This window comes from Argentina anserina, chromosome 6 (genome assembly GCF_933775445.1).
Source record: "Argentina anserina chromosome 6, drPotAnse1.1, whole genome shotgun sequence".
NCBI classification, from domain to species: Eukaryota; Viridiplantae; Streptophyta; class Magnoliopsida; order Rosales; family Rosaceae; genus Argentina; species Argentina anserina.
This window is the reverse complement of record NC_065877.1, coordinates 10,403,259-10,418,167: the sequence shown is the minus strand read 5'-3', so window position 1 is coordinate 10,418,167 and position 14,909 is coordinate 10,403,259. Positions and strand designations below refer to the sequence as shown.

Sequence of the window (14,909 nt, the reverse complement as noted above, 5' to 3'; positions counted from 1 at the left end):
CATAGATTTAACCACACCATTTGAGTAGCGCTCAATAAAGATATGAAGGGAACAAAAGCTTGTTAATGTTTGCTAGGAAGCAGAGTCGAATCTTGAGCTTATATGAATACTGGAGTGAAGACTAACATATCATTTTTGTTTCATACTCTGCATATACTAACTAACATATAGCCTAGTTAGCCAATTGTAAAACTCTTGGCACAAACGATTGAGGTATATAACTGGCTACTTCCTATTATATTGGCGAAGAAACTAAAAAGAATACATGAGATTTGAAAACTAGTACACATTGATATTGTAGATCATACTGGCAATTGCCGACTATGTTTGATATTTAATGTGGTGCATATAACCTGAAAGAAACTTTGATGAGAAGTTATTGATGAGTTACCGCAGAAGCATAGTTCTTTGTTTAACATGAACAAGTGTAAGAGCTTGGCCTTTGGTGAGGAGATTTTGAACTGTCCATTTGAAAGCATGGTGGCTTCCTCTGTCCTTATCAATTGCGATTGCCACCATCTCTATGTGTTAAGGCCGTCGAAACTCCCAAAATCTGATTCTGATAATATGATGTGGAAGATTTTGGGGTCAATTCTGCCCAAAGTTTTAGTAGAATTAATACAGCATGCTATTAGTTCTTCGTCTTTCTGAGCAACAAAAGAGAGGTCAGCATCCATGTCCGGCTCTTGTAATATGATTTACTGTGTACAGCTCTGCCTCTGGAGACTGAGAATCATTATAAGCCGAAAGTGACTGGTCTAGAAGATCCAATGCAACTGGTGCACAAGCAACTAGAAGTGACTCTCCAAGAGCAATGCTTATGGTTCCTGTGATTATGCTTCGCATTATTCAACTCTGAAAACACAGTTGTATTACGGGAGTTGCTTAGCATTTGAGCCAAGGTTGTCGCTTGTTAAATGGATTCCTGTCCTACCTTATATGCTCAAAAATCAAACTACATTACTAGTATGATTTCAGCAACTCAAGCTCACAATATCCGAGTCTTATCCCTATCATAATAGATGACTCCAATATTATTAACTTACAGCTCCGTTTTATGCTAGGGGGCACTGATCTCTGTGGTTGCTTCGATGGTAACCAGAGATCATTAGAACATCTTCATCACTTGGAGCATCTTCAACATGGTGGAAGTTAATGTATAAAGATGAAGGTAATCTGATTACTATAAAAGTTAAAGCATAATTAACAATTAACACACTGGAAGGTTGTATGCAAGTCTTGAGTATACAGAATATTGTGTATTAAGGATTCAACAGAGTAATTCAACCATAAGTACAATCAGACAACTTCACGATCATCATTTCACAGTTCATCCAAACAACCCAGACCGAGTAGCCACAATACAGAGTTGCTCCAAGGAAAACTGTTTCATCTGCAAATATGTAAAGACGAAGCCTGCTGACCCGTTGAGGCATTAACTAAGATATATGATCTTCAATCCAATGCACAACCTAAATGAAACACTGTTGAAACTAGTTAAGTGCTGGCTAAAGCACACCCACATTCGACCTCTCTTTATACATTCAGGGTAGAATTTCACTTTGACAATAGGTGTGTAATTCTTAGGCAACAGACCATTCACAGTGCAGCTATAGTTATACAGATAAATTACCTTGGGGTTCCTGGGAGATAAATATCGCAAGCTCCAAGCTTTTCAACTGAAAACTCTGAACAAAGTCATCGAACTTCTTGCTTGCTTTCAGCCTGCCAACCGTTGCTAATTTACTTCCCAAATCGTATGACATGTCTGACCACCCCATTTTTGGGAAAAAAATAAATAAAGTTTTCTTCAAGGACTTCCAACAGACAACAGACGTGTACACTATGAGCAGTCTGCTACTGGCTTGGAAACATGCTATGTTTCTCTCCCGAAGAAATCTTCTGCTGAAGAATCCCTACACCTTGGCAACAGGAATTGCATCATCATTGTAGCTAACGTCATCCATACCCTTAGCACTCATTTCTAAGCAAATGATCTCGGCCTCATGAAACATCCTCTCCTTTCGCAGGCCAGTTGTAAGCTCATTGCATGTGGAGACGTTTAGAAGATAACCATTCTCAACCAGTTCCCTGTACCAAAGATATGCGCCACTGAAGTCCTTCAGTTCACAGTGTCCCTTCACAAGTAAGATATAAGTATCAGCTTTCGGTCCCAATCCTTTAGCCTTCATATCATCAACAAGGTCCTTCACCTCTGATACCTTTCCTTGTTTGAAGTGCCCAAGAATCAAGCTGTTATAAGTCATCTTGTCAACACTGATTTTCTGATCTACCATCTCACAGTACAAACAAAGTGCCTTCTGAGTGTCTCCATGCTCTGCATAACCGTGAATGAGCGCATTATAGATAAGGCGATCAGGACGCAAGCCCATCTCTAACATCTCATTTAACAACTTTTCTGTTAATATCATATCGTCCCTGCTGCATCCACTAATTAGAGGATGAAATGTATGAATAGTAGGTTTGATGCCCAGATTCTTCATAGTTTCATATAATTCCAAAAACTTCTGGATGTTTACTAAATCAGAATAACCTGAGATTAGGGAGTTGTATGTGATCACATCGGGTCTATAACCACTGCTTGTAATTTGAGACGCATAGTCTTCAGCTTCAACCATCCGTCCTTTCTTGCAGAGTCCATGTATGAGTGCATTGTAGGTTACAAGTGTTGGACGTATCCCATTACTTGCCATCTCATCAAAGAATCTAAAAGCATCTTCCAGCTTGCCCTCTGTAGAGCAACCACTGATGAGCATATTATATATCTGTGCATTTGGCGTAACCCCTCGGCCTACCATGTCTCTGAGTTCTATTTCAGCTTCAAGAAGTCTCCCATCCTTGCATAAACAATTGATCAGGGAACCGTAGGTCACAACATTTGGTCTGATTGCCTTACTTTCCATGTCTTCAAGAATCTGGAAACACTTATCAAATGCGCAAATCTGCCCATAGCCATTCATAAGGGTGCCATATGTCTCCAAACTTGGCGAAAGTCCCTTCTTCAGCATCTTCTGCACCCATTCCTCCGCCCTATCCATATCCTTCTTCTCACAAAACTTGTGAATCAAAGTGTTGAAAGTAATGCAATTTGGCCTCAACCCTCGAGCTTCCATCCTCTCAATCACCAAAGCAGCTTTATCAAAGTCAGATTGTCGACAATATCCACTCACCAGAGTATTATACACTACCTCATCCGGAACAAAGCCAGTATCCATCAACTTGTTCAACGCCTCCTCCGCTTTCTCAACCTTCCCTTCCTTGCACAACCCCTTCACCAAAATACTACCAGTATAAGCATTGATCCTCACACCTTTCCTGGTCACCTCATCAAACAAAGCCAAAACCCCCTGATCATCACCACACCTCGCAAGTCCATCGAAAAGTATACTATAGGTAAACCCATCCGGCACAAACCCACACCCCTCCATCTCCTCCAAAACCCTCCTCGCTTCCTCCATCCTCTTCCCCCTACACAGCCCATTCAGCATTGTATTATAAGTCACCAAATTCGCTCCCACTTTCCTCTCCCTCATCCTCTCTCTCACCTCAAACGCCTTCTCCAACTCCCCCACTTTACAATACCCGTCGATCAAACTATTATATGTCACTAATGTCGGCACACCTCCTCTCTCAAGCATTTCATCAAACACCTTCTCTGCGTCCCTCATCCTCCTCTCTCTACACATTCCCCCCATCAGAACATTAAAAATGAACACATTTGGAGCCGAGCCCTCCGACTTCATCCTCTCCACAATCTCACCGGCCCTCCTCATGTCCCCGAGCTTCACCGCCGCCTGCACCGCCTTGCCGTAGGCGAACTTATCGGGCCCAATCCCCTTCCCGGACTCGAAAATATCCGAAAACAGCTCGAGTGTCGTTTCGTACATTCTAGAAGAAACCAGGCACTGAAGAAGCATATTGAGCGCGGCCAGAGTGGGGCGGACGTCGTGCTTTCGCATCAGACTGTAGAGTTCGACGGCTTGTTTGGGCATGTTGGACTGCGTGCAGGCGGTGAGGAGCATGTCGGAGAATGCGGGGGTGATGGTGGGGTCGGCGAGGGAGAAGAGGTCGAAGAGGTCGGAGGGGGAGGAGAAGGGGGAGGAGGGGAGGAGGAGGGAGTTGAGGAAGCGAGCTGCGGTGTCGGGTTGGCCCTGTTGGATGAGGTTGCGGAGCTTGCGGACTTGCTCATGGCGGTGTTGGTCTTGGTGGAATGAATTGGGTTGGTCTTCGAAGGTGTCTGTGGAGAGAGGAAGTGATCGGAGGTTTTGGGTTTTGGTGGGGAGGGAGTTTCGAAGACGAAGAAGAAGAAAGACGCGCCTTGCCATTGCGTTGTGAGTTGTGACTGAGAGGGTTCTGTTAGCTCGCTAAAACCCTCACTCCTTGACCCTTTGACGAAAATGGATGAATGGACGCGTGTCTAGGCATGCGCTATTCGTTCTAACTTCCAACTTTGCCAATATATATACGAGAGAAGCATATCCCACCTTATTTTCTCACTTTCATCCTTATCCAGTTATCTATCCGACACGATCCCTCTCACCTAACCACATTAACCACAGTTATTTTTATTAATTTTAATTATTTTTCTAATTTTTACCTAATTTTGTTTTTTTTCTCTTTTTTTTTTTCATTTTTAAAACAAAATATTAAATCATAGTATAATTTTTATTAGTATAGTCAATCAACGCTTAATATATATATTATAATATCTCACACTAGCCAATGGAAATGGGGTGATGTGCTTTATATGTACACGTCTACCTCCATCTAACATGAGATCTTTTGGGGGCTCACTAGCTTCAGATGGGATGAAAACTTTGAAATTAAGCTTGTTTGACCTAGAGCAATCCCAGGATGAGTGACCTATTGGGAAGTTGGGTGAGCTCACAAAAACAAAACCGTGAGGGCTATGCCCAAAGCGGACAATATTGTGTTATGACGGAGCTAGTCCCGGGATGTGACAATTTGGTATCAGAGCCACTCTGCCGTGTGGTGCGAGTGTGCCGACGAGTACGTCAAACTCCTGAGGGGAGTAGATGTAATATCTCACATCGGTCAACAGAGAGGGGATGATGTATCTTATATGTACATGCCCACCTCCATTTAACACTAGGCCTTTTAGGGGCTCACTAGTTTCAGATGAGATGAGAACTCTGAAATTAAGCTTGTTTGGCCTAGAGCAATCTCAGGATGTGTGACTTATTGAGAAATTGCTCGTGAGCTCCCAGAAACAAGAGGGCTATGACAATATTGTGTTACAGCGGAGTTGGTCCCGAGATGTGACATATATTCACCAGCCAACTTCAACATATAATTTTCTCTCTTTCAATTTTGAAACTCTCAGCTTTGAGGAAAAACCACAAGAACATTTCAAGCTTGATTATATTTTTTACAAGTATGTAAATGTGAACATAACGAATTCAAGGTATTGGAAAATAAATAAAATAAAGCACAAATTTTTACTCCCATTGGAATCGAATTCAACTAATATATTATCATCATCCCTTGCAGCAACTAAAAATGCCATAAACAATATCTAATGCTAAACACTAAAAATTCAAACGATCCCGTTGTGTTCGTTGTTCTAGTTTAACTGCATCCTTGATTAAAATGTATTAAGAACAGTGAGTGCAAATATCAATCCTGGTTACAATGATGGAGCCTCTGACATTGAAGGATCTTCAAAGTTTAGATAGCGAGTCGATCCTTGAGATCTTGATCGGACAATATCCTATCAAATATAGGCATGATAATATTAGTTTTATTATGAAATGAGAAAATATTAGTAATATATAAACTAGGATTAGAAAGTTACAATGAGTGCATGATTGGGTAATCGCCTAACGTCGGGGAAATAACTTGGTAACCAAGCGCCTAGTTAGGAATGGTTTGAGAACTAGAAGCTCACACTTGGTAAACATGTGGTTGAAAAGGGATGACTTTAGCAAAAGAAGCTAGTGACAATAATTCATATGAAAAATTTGTAGATATGGCTGGAACACTATAAGTTGTAGGAATACTTGGACATAAGAATTCTGACAACTTCTGATGTCCTTCATAACCAATTCGAGATGGTTCATGTACATTCATAAACCAACCAATGTCAAACTAGATTATCTTTCAATTTTGAATGAACTTTTAATAGTTGTAAAATTTACCTGGCTATATGGAAAATGTGGATTCGAAGGGTCAACAATCTCATGTCCATTTGAGTTGGATTCTTGAATAACTGTGGTTTGTGAATAATTAATGTGATTTTAAGAGATGAAGCGCATAAGAAGAACAATATACATGTATATAATTATGCACTAACCTTTTCCTTGAGATGAAGTTTTTTTTTCTCTTTGGTACTGAGTAGTGATCTCAGGATTCTCATCATTTATCACTGCAACATTATGTCCCTTTGGTCTTTATTGAGTAGTCTTTCTTGATTGCTTCTTAGAGCCCTATTAACTCATACATTAATTTAATATCAAAGTAGCAACGTACATAAAATCTTTCAATGACAAGAGTGGTGGGAAGCAACTGAACTTTTTCTTTGATGCCATTAAACATAGATCATGAATCAAATATGCTTCTTTTTTTTTGGTCAATAAATATGCTTCTTTTCAATAAACATAAAATTTACCAGAACATGTTCGTATAGAAGGGTCCATGCTGTTTTTTCCATTTGAATTTGATTCTTTGGTCTCTGCAAATTGATATATTAATTATAGTGACTTGTTCAGATGAACCATATACGAAAGACAATATAAAAATACATAAATTATATATTGACCTTTTCTTTTGGATGAGCCTCTCCTTTTCTTTGGTACTGATGCAATGTTCTCTTCATCTAGTGCTGCATTTTGTTCTTTTTGTCCGGATTGCTCACTTTTTTTTCTTTGATTTTTAGAACCTAAGACATTCTTTCTTTTTCCCTTATTCTGAGGTTTACGTTTCTCCAATGGATCCCGTAGAACCAAATTTGCATTATTTTCATGCATTTCATTGTTAAAGTCCAAATCACAATTTGTTCCATCATGTCCCATTCCGGCCTGCAAGTTACCATCTAACACAACCTCCAAGTCTATCAATTTAGACTCAACCATACTGTATGTTTTCTAGTCTATTGAACCATTCGCTACAACTCTGTGCTATTTGAGATAAGCGACTATATTGAATATTGGAAGATGAGCTAGGAGCACTTACATTTACCTCTGTCGACTCCGAACCACACCTAGCATCATGTCTCCATCTCTTTAGGTGATATTCAGATGGTAGCGAAGGCACAACCAACTCACGAAATAGTTTCAATGCATGTGAGCAAAGAATTCCTTCAAATTTAAATATGTTATAGCTGCATATAATCAACTAATTTGAAGGATAATATGTAATTGACATTCTCAAACATGGATTGCTCGGTCTTTCCACCACATATGTTTGTGTAATGCCATCATCTCTTTCTAACTCCAATTTCAAATCCAAGCATTTTGTACTCACCTTGAAAGAGATATAAAATGTTTTTTGTGTACCTATTTGCTGCTTCAACCTCCACTTTCCAATTTGATAAAAAGATACGCTTTGGTTGTGAAGTTGCAACCTCTGCAAGTCTCTTTTCTCTTCGATCATCTAGTGCTAGTTCATATTTTTGAATCCACTCGCTTAGATAAAGATTTTTCTTATAAAAGATTTTTTTCGAGAATTTATTTATGCTTTCACTTCTCTGTGTTGTTTCATGCCTACAAAACAAACAGTTAAACTTGCTGTAATAACAAAAACCCGATTAACAAACTAAAAACATAATGATATAATGACCACAATAACAAGTGATAAGAATCAGTGTCAAAAGCTATATATATATATATATATACTTGCACAAAAATGGGATCGACCGTAGAATTGTGCCCATTTTTCACGTAATTCATACAAGTTCTGTAGCCAAGGGTTATCACTCAAGCCATAATTTTTGAGTAATGAGTTTCAACTTGATTTGAATTCATCAATGGTCTTTGGATCATACACAAAACTTCTGAAATCTTGTGAAAATGTCAAGAACTCTTGAAAGACATGACTTAATTGTTTTGCTGCATTGTGAAAGGTGCCACAAGCAAAGACAATGACGAGAATCAGGAAATACTTCCCTAATGGTAGCTGAGATTGATGCAACTTGGTGTAATATGGTATTCGGTTTCTTTCCTGCCATAGCTTGTACGAAAACTTCAAACAACCATGTACATGCATCTATGGTCTCGCCATCTAATAAGTCACACCCAAATAGAATTGTTTGGCCATGATAATTAATACTAATTATTGGAGCACAAACCATTTCATAGTTGTTAGTTTTGAATGTTATATCAGAGGCAACAACATCACCAAATAGGGCATAATCATGTCTTGTTCGGATGAACGTACTGCTACTGTTTATGCACTAATTGTGTGTAAGGCTGTTTATTAACTTGAAGTATTTTTCGTGATGTTTTCTTTCAGAGGCTGGGTATTTAATCATTTATATTCTTTGACGATAACATTTTCTAATGTGCTTATCCAAACATAAATCATTTAACAACTTTGAATTAGTCACCATGAGACTTGGTCTAAATTAAGATTACCTTAATAGAATTAGAAGTTGTATATGAGTATATGAACACTGTAAATTCCCTTATATAAGGGCATACATATATATATATATATATATATATATATATATCAATAAAATTCTGATTGATTCCTCATTCACTATTCTTGTACACGTTGTTTATATCTCTATATTTTCTCCATTTACGACGTTTTAATTTTGAGTTTGATAAGTCTCGTGCGCCTCTTCCCTCACCGGTGCAGTACCGCAGCCTGGTTGTTATTGCAACTCACTTACCAGCAGCGAGCCTACAATTTTGTGCCATTGTGCATCCCTCCCCTGTACGCACTGCCTTGTAACTAAACCACACAGGTAGGGGTGGGCATAAAAAACAGAAATCCCAATCCCGTCCCGAAATTCATAGGGACGGGACGGAGGTCTAAAAACGTTCGTTCCGTCCCGATCCAGTCCCATTTCATAATAGTGGGATGAGACGTGGGACAAATAATTTCTATCCCACTTTGTCCCGTCCCACCTTTAATGAAAATTTAAAAATTCTTATATATTTGTATCAAAATGAAACTAATTTATATTCTTAATAACTCCAAAATTATATCAACTCAAATAATAATGGTAAATTCTAATATTTTGAACATAATATGCATTTTTTTTGTTAAAATTTTATTATTGAATGTTACTTTGTTAATAAAAAAGTAAAAATATAGGTTTTTATTTAACTTCATAAGAAGGTGGGATTTGTCCCGTCCCGTCCCGACCGGGATCAATCCCGAGTGGGATGCATTTTTAACTCGTCCCGTCCCATCCCGTCCCGTGCCCACCCCTACACACAGGGGACACAACAATAGGCACTTGAAAATCAAGAAAACCGTAATTAGAGTTTAGCTGCATCACCGCATCGAATTCTTGACAGCATCTACGAAAAGCTAAGTGTCAACACTTGTTAATTATATGCCTATCAAACTGTATCACATTTTTTCTTTTCAAATTGAGTTATCATCTGGGGCACACCAATAGCACGTACAATTTGCTATTTGTGATGACATTTATTTGCTAATCATTGTTTCAACTTGTGACAAACATGATCTCTATGCTAGCTTTCAAGTAATTGTGAATTAACTCATGCTTAGTAGATAATTACAGCTTGTCAATATATGTTGCTTATTGTGTCCAACTGATTCAATGTGATGCAACTTGTGTACATGAAATTCTGCACTTTCCATCTCAATTAATGTCATGCATATGTTTAACATTTCTAGCACTATGGTATTCACCGTGACATCCTAAAACATGTGTAAAGACTATCTCCATGTACACATCTTTTGTGAAACCCTACAAATTATATATACAACATAGGTGCTAATAAATTACTTAATTTTATGCTACGTAGGCATAATATTATGCAAAGAGAGAGGGCTAATAGTGTTTGATGGAGAGGATTGAAGCCCTCTACAATCCTACACAAGGATGGATAGCACGCGTCAATCCTAAAAGGACATACACGTGCATGTATCAAGAGTTCCAAAATAACTTTAATGTAAGTTTTACTCAAAGTTCCAATAACGATACTTATCACAAATGATTGTTAAGCAATTGAACACTACTTTGAGAATTATTCGAATTGTGAGGCCGGGTTCAAAGCTTGCTATGATAAAGTAATTGCATGAGCATGGAAGAGATTATACTTGCTATGATAAAGAAAGATCATGCGCAAGTACACATTATGAGTATATGACTATGAATGAGTAATTTCATGAGCATCAAAATGACCATTATACACCTTTGTTCTGGTCTAATTCAAATTTATTGAAAATATTAGTTGTCGAGTGAGTCTGTGGTAGTGCGTTAACATTATTCTCTTGTTTCTCAGGAAGTCAAACATACAAACCCCTGAATTTGATAAATTAGACTCCACTAGTATTTAAAATCTACATTGGATGACTAACATTGAGAATCACATCACTGACGCAATCATCATTTTGAGCATTGCAAGATAAGTGTCTAGTTGGACAATATGAAGCATATAAAATTATGATAAAGCATGAAATTCAACTTAAAGAAGAAAATGAATATGGCAATGACGCTAATCTTAAAATTGCAAATCCCTTTAGGATCCTATGGATATTGCAGCTTTGAATTAAAAGCATTTTGTCCCAAAGATATTTTGTGAAGGCTTTTGTGCCTAGGTTTCTTCATTGAACTTTATTTGGTTCAACAAAATAATGATGTAACTGTTGGTAAAATTATTGACAAAGTGTCAAATATTTATTGTGCACAATTATGTTTCAAGTGCCAACAGATTTCATAAATAACAATGACCATGAGGTTGCAGTACCTGTAAACATGTACTAATTGAGACCATCATATTTAAAGAACATCACGTGTTTTCACCATGTTCTAACAATGAATCCAAAAGAATTTCATGAATTGATTCAAACAGGTTGCAGACATATTTGATATGTTAATTGTTGCACCGCCACACTGTAATATGTGATGAATCCTTAGAGATTTTGTATTTATGTTGGACATAATTCTCCAACTTGTATAAAATACTTGGCACACAATCTTCCCATCATTAAAAGGAGATAAGAACAAAGAATGTTTAACAGGAACAAGATGAAGTGTTGTGGTTTGTCCCCACTAAATATGATACACCCCTAATTTTTTGCTATTCCTTACGATTTTACTTTTCCCTTTTTACTCGAATCGAGAGTCGTACCAAGTGTAACGACTCTAAAAGTTGACTTTTTGATACGTAAGTTTTTCGAGAAAGCTTCTTTCATGAAAGTTATAAAGCTCGTCGATACGAGTTCATAGACACTTGGCACACCCAAATCGAAGTTCGTATGATAAAGTTACGAATAAAAAAGAAAGTGGAGAAATTTTGGAAAATAGTATAAATAGGGGGTTAAATTGAAGAAAATCAGAAAATTTGAAAATCAGAATTTCACGCCACTGTTCATCGCCGAAACCCAGTTTTCTTCTCTGGCGGCAATCTCCGTCGTCAGGCCACCAATCGACGCACCACCGGTTCCATTCAAACCGTCTCATCATTTCCAATCGATCCATACCGGCCTCACACCACGCCGACCGCCATACATGATGCAACAACGACCGCAAGATCCAGCAGAAGGCAACGCCGCCGTGCGGCCTCTTCTTGACGATTCCGGAGCTCAGGATTTTTACTAATTAACATGATCCTTCATTCTGGGCATGATTCAATCGAAGTTGGGTGACAAATCGAGCTAGATCACGATTTTGAATTTAATGCACAATTCTGATCTTCCTCTGCATTTCCCGGCCACGTCCCGACCGATTTGGTCTCCGGTGCAGGTATTAAAGATGTTTGGTTTTGTATGATCTACAACTTTCATGTTGGTATCGAGTGATTTTGGAGAGGTTGGGAGTGGTGGCTCGTGGGGCCCACACACAACTATTGTGGCAGCATGTGCGGAGATTGTTGAAACAGTGAGTTGCTCTATCGAGTGTATTCGTCGATACGAATCCAACGACATTTAATTTAATGAATTTAATTATCGTTTGAGCCGTAGAGAGAGGTTTAGGTAGAGGGTTACGAGATTGTAATTGTATAAAAATGTGAATTGTTGTTGATATTTTACTCCATGACTCAGGATGTAGTACGAACACTTTGCTTGACGAGAACCCTCACACCGAGCACTACTAGCCGTCACAAGGTGAGTGGACCTTGATTTCAACATAAATGCATGCGGATTTACTTACAAAATGATTGGTTGATTTCTTGTGTTATTAATGATGCTTGTTATGTGATTGGCGTGATTAATGATTGTTATGAAATTAGTTATGTGTGTCGGTTTTGATGAGGCGTGTGAGATATGCTTACCAGAATAGATAAGAGGCTTGTGTTGTTGTGAATGTGAGAGCTTGTGTTATTGGCTTTTATTCTTGATCGTTGGCGGTTTGTTTTGAGTCTGAAAAGGGTGGTAGTCATGTGGTATGGAGTGAGACACGAGGTTGTCGTATGGGGTTTCTGTGGATGAGTGTTTGGTGCCGGGTGATCGTTTAGGTGGTGATTTCTGTTATTTCAGTTAGTTAGTCGGATGGTATCAACGCAAAGCATGAGTTTGAGAAGAGTGTTGAATATGTTACCGAGTGGAACTCAGAGTTAATTTATGGTGGTGTCGGAGACTGTATGAGATATATATTGAAGCTAGAAAAGAAGGGATGAACTAGCAGATACTTCTGATTGCTTGGGGGCATACTATACGACTAGCGGGGCTAATTCTTTTATTAGTCAAGCTATAAGAGAGGGGATGAACTAGCAAATATTTTTGATTGCCTGGGGGGCATACTATACGACTAGCGGGGCTATTCATTTTATTAGTGAAGCTAGAAGAGAGGGGATAAACATCTGCATATTTCTGATTGCCCGAGGGGCATACTATACAACTAGCTGGGCTAGTCCTTTTATTAGTGAAGTTAGAAGAGAGGGGATGAACTAGCAGATATTTCTAATTGCCCGGGGGGCATACTATACGACTAGCATGGCTAGTCCTTTTATTAGTGAAGCTAGAAGAGAGAAGATGAACTAGCATATATTTATGATTGCCCAAGGGCATACTATATGACTAGCGGGGCTAATTCTTCTATTATATGATATTGACTAGCGGGCTAGTCCTTTTACTAAAACCGGAAGAGAGGGGATGAACCGGCAGTGCTATGATATTATTGAGAGTATGATATTGGAAGAGAGAGGATAAACTGGTAGGGTTGCAGACGTTATTCATTTACTAGTTGTGAGAGGATGTATTAGTGAAACTCATGATTACATTCAGAGAGTGAAGGGATATGCATGATACTTGTGTGGCGTGAATTGTGGTCTTACAGTGGCATGTGAGTGTTCTGACATGTATGCGTGTGAGGTTCAATGTTGCTATATTAGTGTGGCTGACTACTCCTATATTTGAGATCTATAGTGGTTATGGTTAATCCTTGTCCGATTTATATGATTGCTTGTGACTTTCTGAATGAACTTGTTGGAATTTATATGTGATATTATAGTATTTATGAACTTAAATCGCATGCAAGTTTTATATCAAATTTGGGGAAACATTGAATGTTTTTCAATCCTACGTAATTTGTATGATGATTTATTATTTTGTCTACTCACTCTAACGGGTTTTCATTTTGAATGTTTTCCCCTGAGCTATTCATTTTAAAATGCCCAGTCAACTGATCGTTTGATTCAGCTTAGCTGGAGTTGCAGCAAGAATGCTTCCTTCACTAGACTTACTTGTAGTAGGTTATGATCGACTTACTTGTCTATTTATTTGATAGTTTTATCATTAGACTGCTCTGAGTACTTTAGAGTGTGTAGTCGTATTATTCTAAATTATATGGTAAAATTTGTTTATTCATTTGATTGTGGAGATGAGATTTTATAGCGAGCACAGTGGCTCCGGGTGTTGAGGTTGAACCAGACATTATAGAAATATTGTTTTTGTGCAGGTAGGGTTGACTACTTTTAATAGAGACAATGCCAAAATTTTGGTATAGCTCCTAATGGTAGTCCCCGCGCGACTTACTACAGGTATTAGAGTAATATTTGGGGTGGGTCGTGTCAAAATATATCTCATCTTGATCTCTAAACCGCACAATATGACAGTGAAGTGCTTAGAATATTAATCAATCTTCATAATGTAAAATTCGACATCTTATACATTTTCTGATATTTGATACTCCATGTATTAGAGTAATATTTTGGGTGGGTCGTGTAAAAATATATCTCATTTTGATCTCTAAACCGCACACTATGACAGTGAAGTGTTTAGAATACTAATCAATCTTCAGAATGTAAATTCGACATCTTATACATTTTCTGATATTGATAAAGTGATGAGATCACATATACATGATGCAAGCATGTCTGCAATGATTATAGTCTACTCAAGAGGATATGGTACAACTATAAAAAAAAGTGGCATGCTACCGCCACCTCTATTGATCATTGATATTCAAATTCATCTTATTGTGATATTTATGGATTATGGTTATCACATGCTAGAACATATTCCTAAGAATATAGAGATCTCTACAAATTACATATTGAGACGTAATGATATTGAACCAAACTAGTGTTGTCTCTTATTATCAAAACTCATTGTAATGTTTTGGTAGACTTCGCTAGAGTATTTTTCTTGTCCACACGAAAGTCATTCCCAAATTAGTAATTATGTTTTAACCATGGGAAACGCTACGATATCTTGGAGGTTTACCAAACATTTTTCACCCCTAATTCTTTTATTAGTAACATGCTTTTCTTAAGATTTAAATA

At 38.0% G+C, this 14,909-nt stretch overlaps 2 protein-coding genes across 4 annotated transcripts in view; both read right to left on the bottom strand.

Moving 5' to 3' along the window:
- Positions 1–14,909, bottom strand: part of LOC126797745 (enolase) — a 98,639-nt gene that overhangs the window by 14,549 nt on the left and 69,181 nt on the right. The window lies entirely within an intron of this gene.
- LOC126797711 (pentatricopeptide repeat-containing protein At5g12100, mitochondrial) lies at positions 1,181–4,346 on the bottom strand. 2 transcript variants are annotated; one of them, XM_050524411.1, is made up of 2 exons: positions 1,634–4,346; positions 1,181–1,484 (listed from the first exon to the last, which is right to left on the bottom strand). In XM_050524411.1, exon 1 carries the CDS (start codon positions 4,344–4,346, stop codon positions 1,917–1,919), a length of 2,430 nt encoding a protein of 809 aa, XP_050380368.1. In that variant the 3' UTR covers positions 1,181–1,484; positions 1,634–1,916. The 2 variants fall into 2 exon arrangements, with proteins under 2 accessions (XP_050380368.1, XP_050380369.1); XM_050524412.1 differs by having other exon boundaries at positions 1,181–1,472.